This window comes from Oxyura jamaicensis, chromosome Z (genome assembly GCF_011077185.1).
Source record: "Oxyura jamaicensis isolate SHBP4307 breed ruddy duck chromosome Z, BPBGC_Ojam_1.0, whole genome shotgun sequence".
NCBI classification, from domain to species: domain Eukaryota; kingdom Metazoa; phylum Chordata; class Aves; order Anseriformes; family Anatidae; genus Oxyura; species Oxyura jamaicensis.
The window spans coordinates 27,844,106-27,856,809 of record NC_048926.1 but is presented as its reverse complement, the minus strand read 5'-3'; the positions used below and the strand labels follow the sequence as shown (position 1 = coordinate 27,856,809).

The following is a 12,704-nucleotide window of genomic DNA, read 5'->3' as shown; positions in this document are numbered from 1 at the left end:
AAGCAGCTTTATGATCACCTGGGAATTAAGGAATGGTTACTCCATTTCCACAACTAGTTCAGTTCCTCCTATAAGCCAGTATCAACAGGAAGAAAAATCAGGAATGATTAATGGTAAATGACTGTCAAGTTCTGTGCGAAAGTATATTAAAAACAATTTGCTGTCAGCATTTTAAAATCACAGTTTATAATTATAATGGCATCTGGTTCTATGCAGGCTAAAACAAAGTATTTAAAACAATGCCCAACACTTTTCTAAAATGTGAACGTTCACCTTAAAATGGAGTAACAGTCTGTTGATGCTTCTTATCACTGGTGATGTACCTCGTCACTGTGTATTACTGAGAAGGCTGATTTCTAGCTACCTTGGAACATATTCTTAAAAAAGATCATCTCTTTGGCTTTCATCAGTCAAATAGGCATCCAACTAGCAATTTCTGGAGTTTTTTTTGCTTATAATAAACAACAAACTTCTATGTAAAGTCTTGGACCTTTATGTGTTGGAATAGTTCTTTGTATAAATTTAATAGGGTTAATAGCTATGCTAAATCAAACACAGATGAAAAATCTAGAGATGAGTAGATGAATGGGCACAAAGAACAAAAATATGAGGTTTTTGACCTTTAAATTCATTTATAGCTTTGTTTTACAGATCAACTCACTCTTCCCAATTTATGGATCCCAACAGATGGTTAATATCTGCTTGTCCTTTTTCTAGCCACCTGGAAACATTATTGAACTTGGATAAGATCCAAACAGGAAGATTCATATACAAAGACCAAAAATGAAATGACTCATTATGCAGAATTGTTTTCAATTGTTTTATTCGTGAAAGCTGTGTTCCTTCCAACAACATGATTTTGCTGCTGTTGCAGGCTAAACACCCTGGAAGCAGTGTAGTGAATAATTTGGATTGTTCTACGTATTAACTAACCAGCTCAGTTTACAGTATGTTATTATTCATTATCTGAATTGCAATAGAAATAAATAGGTGTTGTCATAGACCCATTCAGTCCATATGAAGTACTCCTTAACTGGGATACAGTGAATCACAAATGCTACAATTACTATAGCCAAAGTCTGTTGAATTAGGTGCTAGTTATCTAAAGAATTGGTAGATTAACAGAAACCACAGAGTGATTTTGAAGCAAGAGTTGTGTCATTGTGCTTTGTCCAAAAAGACATGCCAACTAAAAAATCATTGACATAAAAAGTTTCTTCACCATCAAAGACTGAATTTCTGAAACAATTTTTGAATAGCAAATAGCTGAGGAAAAAAGAAACTCATTTTTAGGTGGACCTTTGTAAGGACCTATATAAAAGAATTGGGATTATATATGATTATTATATATATGTGGTGATTGTATAAAGGGATTGTTTATCACTCGCAAGCATAAGTTTGTCTCAGAGCATGGAACTGGAATCAATAACCTGGAAGCCCTTTTGCCCAATATTATTTAATAGAGATAAAATGAAAAGTTTCTATATGGTTCTATTAAAATGTTCTTAACAACACCTATGCACAAGTGCAGTTTACTAGAGAGTTATTGGCTCTTTGTTTATTTTTGAAGCATTGGGTCTTTTAGCATGCCTCTGGTTGGCTATTAAACGTACAGTATGGGTCAAAGAGTTCATACAAAGTTTTGTCTTTACTATTCATAATATTTTATTTGAAGGGATGTGGGACATGGAGATTTACATCTATTTGATCAAATTTCTGTGTGTATGCTATTCAGATAATTTAGCATCCAGTTCTGCCTGAAGCTTTCAAGTGAACAACTTTCACTCTAAGCTGGAAGCAGATGGGGTAGTTTGTTTTTATGTTATCCTGGAAAAATATATAATGTGATAGTAATTATAAAATATTTCCTGGATCAATGAAATGAGTTCATTAAACCTAAGCTTCAATGTGAGCTCTTTGGATATGCTAGAAAAGAACTGATCTGTTGCAAACATATATATTTCCAAGCACCACTCAGGATACATTTTCCTCCTGTCTTTTTCATGCCTCATGCATGCCCTCCTCTACTGCTCGGGGCAGAACAGCTGGCCTCTTGACCCTTTTTATCGCTTTATTTGAGTTAGCAAGCAGTAGTTAGTAGTCAGTAGAAGTAGTTAGTTAAACAGAGATGGCAGTTCCCTTTTCCCCATATCAAATGTGTAGCTTCATTGTAATGAGGTGACTACCACCAGTGCTGTGGATGTTAGAAACCCAGTCAGCTTGTTCCATGATTAACCAGGTTGTCCACATTGCTTAGATCTTCTAGGACTGGTGGCTGTAGCACAAACTTTTCCAAATAATTCTGCTTCTTTGGAATACAAGACCCAACAGCTATATGTCCACCAGGCAGGCACTCTGAGATGAGCTGTGCGTTTACCCCTGTATGCAAGACATACAATATGGTGCCAGGCCGTGTGGTTAGTGCTGAGTACTTGCTAATGCTGAGCTCATTTGCAGCTGTTTTAGTCCATTCCATATGTCTTTTCCATCACTTAAGTGTTGCTTTGTAAGCATATCGGTTTGATTTTCAAAGCATATTACAGCCAAAGGAAAAGATCCTTCTGGTAAGTAAGGCCATCAAAACATGTTTGAGGGATTCCCCACTCTCTTCTCTCTTTCTTTTTCTCTTCCCTAAGTTCAAGTAAAACCGATTCTGCTGCCCCAGGCTAAGATGGGGTAACAGCAGCTGTAAGCAGTCACATGAAACAAGGGAAAAAGACATGGGAGCAGGGACAGGTAAGAAAGGAAGGAGTTTTAACTCCTTTGAGTCCTTATTCTTGGACTTAGAGCTATTTCAGTTACTCTAATCTCTGAGCTGTTTTCTGTATAATGTGTAAATAATGAGAAGGACTTAGAATGAATTTAAGTGTTATGAGTGAAAAAGAATTCCTATGAAGCTTCAAGGCTTATCATAATTTGTAAAACAATAACAACAACACCTAGCAAGAACGGCTTTTTGGTGACTTCAAAACAATCTGAAAGCATGTTTTTCTGAAGGCTACCTTGAGGAATTAGAAAGCTACTTTAATTGATATTAAATCTGATAGACAAGCAGCTGAAGAGGTAAAATTTTGGATTTGACAGCAGTTTTTAGAAAGGGGGGATGCAAAGATGGAAAACACATGGCACATCTGCTATCTTGGCAGAGCTCCAAATGTTAAACTATAGCCCTTCTTTGATGACTTCATGCTGTACTAACTGACTTGTTTGTCTCTCTTTAATTTTGAGGCATTCAAAATTGTTCCAGGAAAGTGAATTCTTCTGGAACATGTCATACTGTGCCAGCTCTGCTTAGAAATCTGTAGCAAGGTGTGAGCATTTGTTCTGAAATAATTAATGACCAGAGTGTCCTTTTGGTTATTAGTAATTCAGGTGCCTAAATGCTTATATACCATGTAATAGTCAGACAAGGTTAGCTGATTGATGCTGGATCTTTGCCTCCAGCAGGGCATTTTTTTAATGACTGGCTAATTCAAATGGCTTTCCATTATCTCTCTCTGTGGTCCCAGAATACAAGGAACAAATGGGGTAGTGCTTCGTGTTTTACAATTGCCAGTATGTATACAAATAACTTGACCCCAAGTTTTTATTATTACACCCTGCTTATTTGCTTGGGTGCATTTAAAGCTGAGAGAGCCCAAAATAATGCTGGTGGACATGATGCCGTGTGCAAAAAACAGATCAATACAGGAAGGGAAGACAGGGCTAAAATTTGAGAACCATGAAAGAGAGTTGTAGTTACCTGTGTTCACTAAAATGCTTTGGGTCCTGTTGAGGTTATTACTGTTCTCTTTTTCTGCTTTATTTTTCCCAGATAAGTTCTGCAGAATTCTTTTAACTGATGCAACTGATCAGGCAACTTGCTTTTGAGACTTGCAGTGGACTGAGAAAAGTGATTTTAAGACCTTACAGAAAATGTCCATGCCTAGACTATGTAAAACTCATCTATATTTGGGTTTTGCTAGCAAGACTGAAATTCAGCACAGACTAGGCAAGAGACTTGAGAGAAAAGATGCGTGAGCTTTCCAGGTGAAGTCTGAACAGGTTATGATTTTGGAATTGGAGTTGCATGATTTTTTGATGAAAATTGGCAAGTTGTAGCATGTGCTACACAGGTTTAAACAAAGTGTTTCTTGATGCTTGACCACCTGTATTGAGAAAAATATTTATCTAAAGCCAAAGTCCAGGTACCTGCTGACCTTTTAACATGTAATCAGGTACACTTCAGCCCCACCTGAGCTTTTAATAAACTGGCTTCATCAAGGGTGAAATCTTAGCTAGAGCTTGACTAGGAGAAATGTAGTTGAACAGAATTTTCATACAAGGTCACAGAGAGCTAAAATACTGCATCAGCCAAGCAGGAATAACACACCTCAGACAGTTCTGGTACTGATTATTCCCATGCAAAGTGCTTTGAATAGTTTTTTTGCTTTATGTTAGATAGTTGCATGTTTGAAGCATTTCCTTGTATGAATAATTATCCTTAATTATCCTAGTTACTTTTTTTTAGAGGTATAATTTCTATTTGTTCTTACAAAACAAAAAAGTTTTTTTTTTTTTTTTTCTGATTAATTTCACTAGTTCTGCTAATTGACAATTCTCAAATATTACATAAAGGTTAAAATGTTAAATCTTACAAATAGTTTATAAGGAATAAATACGTTATAAACTTACAGAGTGATTGCAATTGCAAGTTGACCTGACAATAGAAAGGTTTTACAACTTCTCAAGTAAAATGAGCATTTGGAAAATATTTTTAAATCAAGATCTCTTTAAGACAGTATCTTTAAGAAGTGTTTATAGGTTTATATTAGCTATAAATGACTGTTGTCTGGGATTTATATTTTGCAACTGAAATGTAAACTCTTGTTGCAGAGATAAGGCATTTATAAAAGGCATATACAGCTCTTGTTCCTTGTTCTGCTCTGCTTTTGCTATTCCAAAAAGATTGCAAAAGATTTTTTAACACCTGCAGGATGAAGAAAGTGTAGTTAAATTGAAGTATGAGAGGACAGAACTAAAATACGCTTTTCTCTTTTGACAAGTCATAAGAAGCAGAATATTTTAATGGTAATTGGAACCACTTGGCAAAACAATAGCAGCTAAAATGTTAATGTAAATGGGTGCCACATAAACTGATTGTTGTAGTTCAAAGCACTGTGTAGAGCTTTGTTTGTTTTTCTTCTTGTTTCTTCAGAGTGAATTAGTTGATTGAGAAATGAGGGTCAAGTAAAGCTAGTTCAGTAGGGTTTTTTGTTAAATTTTCGCGTGCTTTTTATCTTAGATATAGAAGAAGGTTCTCAGGAGAGTGCCAGACAGTGTTCAGATGCTTCATTCTTTCAGTTTTCCTTAATCCATTGTGCAGGAAAGAAGGAATGACATGGTCCAGACCCTATAAATTGGCACATTTTACTATTTATTTTTGTATTTACTATTTATTTTTGTATTTTTGTCCACGAGGCGAATCCATGCTCCATGTGTTAATCTCTCTAAGCAAGTGTGACTTTTATGGGATTGTATTCTGTTTAATCATTACACAGTTGATAGATATCTAAAAATGTGGAGGTTGTTGAATAATAATGTCAGACTGCTCACGCTTGTACACAACTAAGTATGATCATCAACTCTCTTGATAATGGCATGCTTGGTGTTGTATCACGACTGCCTGCAGAGTTAGTTTGTCTCCCCACTCTTCCATTTAACCATCTGACAATTTGCAACAATAAAGCAAATCATACTATCAGAAACTGTTAGGTGAAAAAATGATTTAAAGAATTAATTATATTAAGCTTGTAAAAAGATATCTGTTAAGCTCTTCAGAGTTACAGATTTGATTTGATTTTTAAACATTGACAGGTTTAAAGACAGAACGTAGTTTATTTGAGACAGGGGAAAAATAATTTTTGAGGGTCAGAAAATTAAAATCCTAGTTCGGCAATAAAATATATAACTCTCTTAAAATATGATTTTGTACAAAACTCAGCTCTACCAGTTTAACTTTCCGTATCATATAATTAACTGAGAAAATATTCAGTTGTCATTTGAAAAGTCGTATTTTACTTGGTTTTCCTATTGTACTATCACAGCTGTTATCTGCACTTACCCATATAGGCAGTTTCATACATAAAACCATTTAGTAAGGTCAGTAACCTGAAACCTGAGAGTTCATGCTGCTTCTGTGGCTTTTATCCTGTTTAATATATCACTCATCAGAACAGAAGTAATTCTACATATGTTATTTCTAAACTGTTTTGTACGGCAGATTTCAGAAGAGCTCCACGATTCCTGTTACACAGAGACATGGCCATTTTGATATATTTACTGGTTTCTCTTTTATGCACAGCTTAGGTATTTATAGTGTAACACTACACAAAACGACATGATATTGTGGTGTATCAAGGACAACAACACAGTGTAAATGCATAAGGTTTTTTGTTATAATTGCATTTATTAATTTACTATTAATAGTAAATAGTAATATATATAATGCTACAGTAAAGAGGGGAATAGATAAATATAAGCTGTCTCTTGATATTTCTGCTCTATGTAATCCATTGCATTTCTTCCTCTTCAGGCTGTGCTGAGTCCTCTTATAGCAATCGCACTGAAAATATCTCAGATTCATGAGAGGACAGGGCGAAAGGGACCCACTGTCATCACCTGAAGCCACAGAGGATTGCTAAACCAGGGCCAAAGGAGGAACAGCAAGGAAGAGACGGGACCTTGCTGAAACATTTTAGCTGTTTGTGCCTTGTATGATTTTAAAACTTTTTGTGGGGATAGAGGGAGGTGGGAAGAAAAATTCAATATGATATTGAGCATATACAGTTGCATCGATCTCCAAAGACAGTCGTGTATTGACTTCTTTGTTTTACCTGCAATATCTTTATTTCAGATAGCAATATAACCACAGAAAAGGCCTTAACTCTCAAATGTTGCCAGCAATGTTACAGAAAAGGCAAACTGCTTATTTTTGAATGCTCTTATAAAGGTTGGGGGAATTTCAGTTAAGGAGAGAGGAGGAGAGGTTGCAAAGCACAGACATGTTTGGTGAATATTGTTTGTGATTCTTGTCACCTTATTGTTGGTTTATGGAGACATACAAAGCAAGTCTGGGGCTTAAGAGCTTTATACAAAACTTTGCAAAGGGTTTGTTTCCTAACTTGACACCACTTCTCACCAGTCTCTCCCATTGCTCACAAATACACGCTGGCAGCAGTGTTGTGTACACACTTGCACATGCTCCTAAAGAAAGGGTCATCCCATATATATATATTTTTACCCCTGCTTTTAAAGCATATCAATGTGACCTGTGCCTTTACATCTTCCTGAAGTTTGAGACTGTTTTTTTACCTCCAGAGGGAGGCAGTTGTGCTATAGAAGCTGATTGTGTCCTTCCAGCAATATGTTGGGTGTGGCATCTTGGCTGTCTTTTGCAGCATTCCTCACGTCAGCAGATGATATTGGTGCTTACTGTGTTTGAAAGGCAAACATTGCAAGTTCAGCAATTTTTCATGAAGGAATTATTATGGAAGCTTTTTAAGTCTTTGGAGCAGTGACATTCTACTTACCACAAAGTGGCAAGTCAATTGTGTGGTGAAGAGGAAATGAAAACAAACACTAATGAATTAAATAGAAATAACTTGTCCAATTCACCAGCTGGACTCAGCTTTTGTTAGATTCTGTGTTACAGTGGATTATGAAATAAAAAGTTGGGGAGTGCAAAGAGAGAAGAGATGACCTGGCATAAATCTGAGAAGGACATTGGGGATACAGACATCAGCATTTTTCTGCTTGCGAAGTGGTATGGCAGTTCTAGCTACAAAACTGTGCTCTGAGTAAGAACACAAACACTTTATGCATGTGACTTGTTTGAAAGCTTTGCTTCCTTGGGAACAGTGTGGTCACTTGTATCATTTGTCAAGGTGGCTTTGTGCAACTTGCCTCTTTGCAGTGTGTTTCAATTCATTGTGGTTGTCAAATTTTAGTGCAATTTATATAACATTGCAGCAAAGGAAATTGTTTTGATTTCTTTCAACACTTCTGTCAAAAAAAATCTATGACACTGAGTACACAATAAAGAGGTATGCTGTATTTCTGTCTTAATATGCAATTGTTAACAAGACACACTGCACTTTCAAGCATCCTAATAAAACTGTCTTTAATACAATTACACTATCTACTTAATTGACTCTAAACAGATAACAGATGAGGCACTCATGTTTCCAACATAGCATTTCACCTGACTATTAAGTGTTCCTGTAAGTCAAAAGAGATTGTAAGGCTTCAGTTATTTTTGTACAGTTTTTTTTTTTTTCTTGAATGTGCATTTTTGAGAAGACCACGGCATTCTTACCTACTTTGGGCGTCTTTTAGATGTAAGAATCCTCATCTTTAACAAAGACTTGTTTATTCTTTCAGTGTTCCCAGAAATCAAACTCCTCTAGGTGCAGGCTAACTGTAGTGTTTTACAGGTGGTCAAGCATAGACATATGCCAGACTATGACACTTAAATTCAAATTACTGTGCTGCATGGATGGATGTTCTGACAAGAACAGTCCTAGAACTTCTAAAATCTCGTACATGTTCTATGAAAATGTAATCATTTTTGATCACATGGTGATCTGATCATGCTCATGATTTTATCAGAAAGTTACTGGAGCACTAGCTGCAGTAGATGGCAGTCTGCTTTCATGAAGGCAGCCTTTGTGAACAAAGGGTATGTTTCAAAATTTGAGTACTGACTTTGTTCAGAAACAATAGTTGTGCCTCAGTACTGATATGGAGAAAAGGACAATTTGTGTGTGACTTGGAATAACTGTCAAACAAAACTAGTCTAACCCCAAATACACTCACCGTCCCTTTTTAATGATGATTGGTGATGTTGATAAAATGCAACTAATTGCTTTTCTGGGTAAGTTCATTGCTTTTATGGGAAAGAAGATGCATAAAACTTTGTAAGGCTGAAGTACAGTGCATATCCTTATATCTAATGTCTCTGGGGAAGGAGTGTAGCCATTATCTCAACGTGTCCTGTGCTTGCTGAGGTCTCTTACTTATTCATGTAAGAGATGAATGGCTGGATGTTGATATGAGGGAAAAGAGCAACATACATGTGCTTACACAAAGATGCAAGGCTCCTAAAACAGTGTATAAATCTACCAGAGAGAAAAGTATTATTAATAATGTCTGTCTTATCACAGTGCCTAGGTTTTTGATGGAGACCGAGACCCCTCTGTTGCTATCGTTGAATTAGCAGATTTATCAGGTCTGGAAATTGCAAGATTGCCATGTTATTCAGCTGTGATTGTGCTAGCAGTGACTTGTACAGTAATTCCGTCTTCAAAAACACATTTTTTTCTGTATCCATTGATGGAAAGATACACTCTCAACATGATGGAGAAAAGGGAGGAGTTCACAGATACCAGTGAGAAAAACTATTTCAAGGTATATTAGCAGAGGGCTAACAAAGAAGGGGCTTGGGTGCGTCCCATGAATAAAGAAAGGTGGCAGGTAGGGGAGAGGACTAGGAAAGCACAGATTGATGGATTCCACTGAAAAGAGAGAGGGATGATAAAAATGCTAATAGTGCGACAATGAGTTTGAGAGATGGAAAGAGAGAGAAAGGAAATAAATACAAGGGAGCAGAATCTAAGAATGATATAATAATATGCAATATTAAAGAAAATTGTAATTCATCCATTTATTGACAGTGTGTTGTAGTAATTGTTGTCACGATCTAAGATAAATAATAGTCTACATTGTGGGCGAAATAAGGTCTAATTTGGAACAGTATGAAGAGATGACTGACATAACTTCAACAATTTACAGATCACAATAGCTAAGACTGAATTACTGAAAACGATAGGACAGTGTAGTGCACATGTGACTGGAAGCAACAAATTGTTTCAAGCAGTCTCAAGGGAGGAGCATGGTTGTAGCTTTTTACTGTACAGACTACTACCATCTGCTCTTCAGCATCATGTGGTTTAAGCTAAGTCATAAAATACAAGTAAATTTACCACCTAGCACAGCTGGATGGTTATTGCATTTTCCCTTGGGAGCAGTGCCCTCCTGTAAAAGAGTTAGTGGCAGGATGGAAACCGTGGTGTTCAGAGACAACTCGGGTGGCAGCAGTGCTCACTAGAATCACAGAACTGTCAAGGCTGGAAGGATCTATCCAGTCCATCAGGACTAGGATCACCCAGTCCACCCCTTGGCTCAGCATGGAGCCAGAAAGAGCAGGTTTCCCAGAGCTGTGCCCAATCTGGTGTTGACTGTCTCCAAAAAAGGAGACTCCACAGCCTCTCTGAGCACCCTTTCCAAGTGTCTGACCACTGCCACAGTAAAACAGGCAAACAGAAACTTTCTTGACGGTTGTGATGGAGTTCTGTGTGTTTTAATTTGCAACTATTGCTTCATAATGTCACTTGGCATCACTGAGAAGAGCTGCATTTTCTTTGTCTCCCATCAGGTATAGAAATATTGACAGGGTCCCCCTAAACTTTCTCCAGGCTCCCAGCTCCCTCAGTCTCTCCTCATAACACAAGTGATCCTTTAATGATATTTGCAGCCTTTTTTTTTGCTGGATATGCTCCAGTAAGTCCATGTCTCTATTGCACTGGGGAGCCCATCTGGACCTAGCACTCCAGGATGTGCCTCATCAGTGCTGAGCAGAGTGGAAGATCACCAGCCTTGACCTGCTGGTGATGCTTTTCCTAATGCTGCTCAGAGTGCCATTGGTCATCCTTGCTATGAGGGTGAATTACTGATGGACAACTTGTTGTCCGTCATGACCCATAGGTCCTTGTCTGTAAAGCTCCATTGTGTATTGGTGCCAGGGATTATTCTTCCCTAAAGGCAGGACTTTGAATTTCCCTTCATGGAAGTTCATGAGGTTCCTGCCAGCCCAGTTCTCCAGCCTGTCCCTTTCTGGAGGCAGGAGTGACCTTTGATCTCTTCCAGTCCTCAGGAACCTCTGCCAGCCACCACAACCTTCCAAAAGCTAACAAAGACTGGCCTTGCAAAGTCACAGCCCAGCTTCTTCACCACAGTACACACATCCCATCTCATCCCGTGGCTGTGTGTGTGTCCGGTTTGTTTAAGTGCTCCTTAACCTGATCTTGCTCCAAAGTAATCTTTGCTCCGGACATTCCCTCCAGTCTTGAGGGCCTTTGGTTCCTGTAGGCCAGTCTTACTAGTGGAGTCAGAGGCAAAGAAGTCACTGAGTACCTGAGCCTTTTCTTTGTCATCAGCTGTACCTGTAGAAATATTTATTGTCTTTCATGTTTCTCACTAGATTCAACACCTGGTAGACTTTGATTTTCCTAATCCCATCCTTGCATGATCAGACAGCATTTCTATCCCTTGTGGGTTACCTGTCCCTGCTTCCACCTCTTGAGCACTTCCTTCTTGTGTCTGAGTTTTGTCAGGATGTAAGCTGAGTGTAGGACTGACTGATCAAGGTCACTTGACACATGACATCCTCACTCCAGATGTTTTGGAAATAACGTGCAGTGTTCTGGCTTTTACTGTGCTGTGCAGCTTCTCAGTAACTTTGGAAAATCTACAAAATTACAGAATCTTTTGTCCGCTTTTATCTACCTCAGAGACTTTTAAAAAATATCTGATTTTTTTTTTTTTTTTTTTTTTTTTAACACATTCCTCTTCTTCCACTTGCCGTGCATGGATTTTCCTTTCCCTGCAGTTTCTCCAGATCATTTTGTCCTGATTTCCTTTCTCCTTACACCAACTGAAGGTTTAAAGGTCCTTCTCATAGGAAATGAAGTTCTTTGGAAGAAAAAATTCCTCACTTCTCTGGACTTAACCATTATCACCACCAACAATATGCTTTGCATTTCTAATGTAAATGCAAACTTAATGTTAAACTTTTTCTCTTGTGGCATATGGGCATCCGGAAGCTCTTCTGATTAGCTGCTTTTGCAACCAAAAGCAAGGCTCCAGTTATAGTCATGGTTGAAGGTCCAAATGAGTGAACCTCCGCAACATTTTCTTGTTATCTGGAATTACAGACTACAGTGGACTGGATGCAAACTTTTGTCTGTGATTTTGCGGAAGGAAGGAACCATATAGCAGAGGAAGGATGAGACCAAGCCTGTCCTCTTTCCGATACTCTTTCCCTAACCATAAGGCCACTTGTGTAAGAAACAGGATCCAGGACCCACTTTTCAGTTCTCACAGCTCTTGAGTAAGCAGCAGCAGAAGCAACTGTGTTTATGGACAGCTCGGAGAAATGAATCTGAGCAGGTTTTCCTGCTGCAATTGTCCATTCCCTTTGGGGAGCTGTGGGCATAATGAGTGTTGTCCCTTTAACAGTTAGGACATGTACCAAGGTTTCCTACTGTGTGCTTTTCTTGAATCATTAACACCTTGTATCATATAAACAAATAACATGACATGGTGTTGGTTTTAAATACAAAATTTATTCATGAATTCAATAGTAAAATACCTGCTATTATTACCCCAAAATAAAACAAGTAGCTTCAAAGATGTCTGCTACAAAAAGGATTACTGCAAATGTTACATATTCCAGAGAAAAGCTCATGAATTAATAGGTTTTGCCAGCCAGCTAATGTTAGAAAACCACAAATGAGGACTTTCAGCCAAAACTCCTCGTGAGGCAGAACACATTTTAAGACTGATAGCAGCACAAAGCTCCATCACTAGCATCCACCTAGCAGTGT

At 37.8% G+C, this 12,704-nt stretch overlaps 1 protein-coding gene across 2 annotated transcripts in view; it reads left to right on the top strand.

The window, feature by feature from the left end:
• The window catches only part of PGM5 (phosphoglucomutase 5), a 94,767-nt gene extending 86,597 nt beyond the window's left edge, over window positions 1–8,170 (top strand). For both annotated transcript variants that reach the window (XM_035309088.1, XM_035309087.1), the window contains exon 12: window positions 6,575–8,170. In XM_035309088.1, the coding sequence (XP_035164979.1) occupies window positions 6,575–6,664 (90 nt within the window). In that variant the 3' untranslated portion in view covers window positions 6,665–8,170. The remainder of the gene's footprint in view (window positions 1–6,574) is intronic.
• The last annotated feature ends 4,534 nt before the right edge of the window (window positions 8,171–12,704 follow it).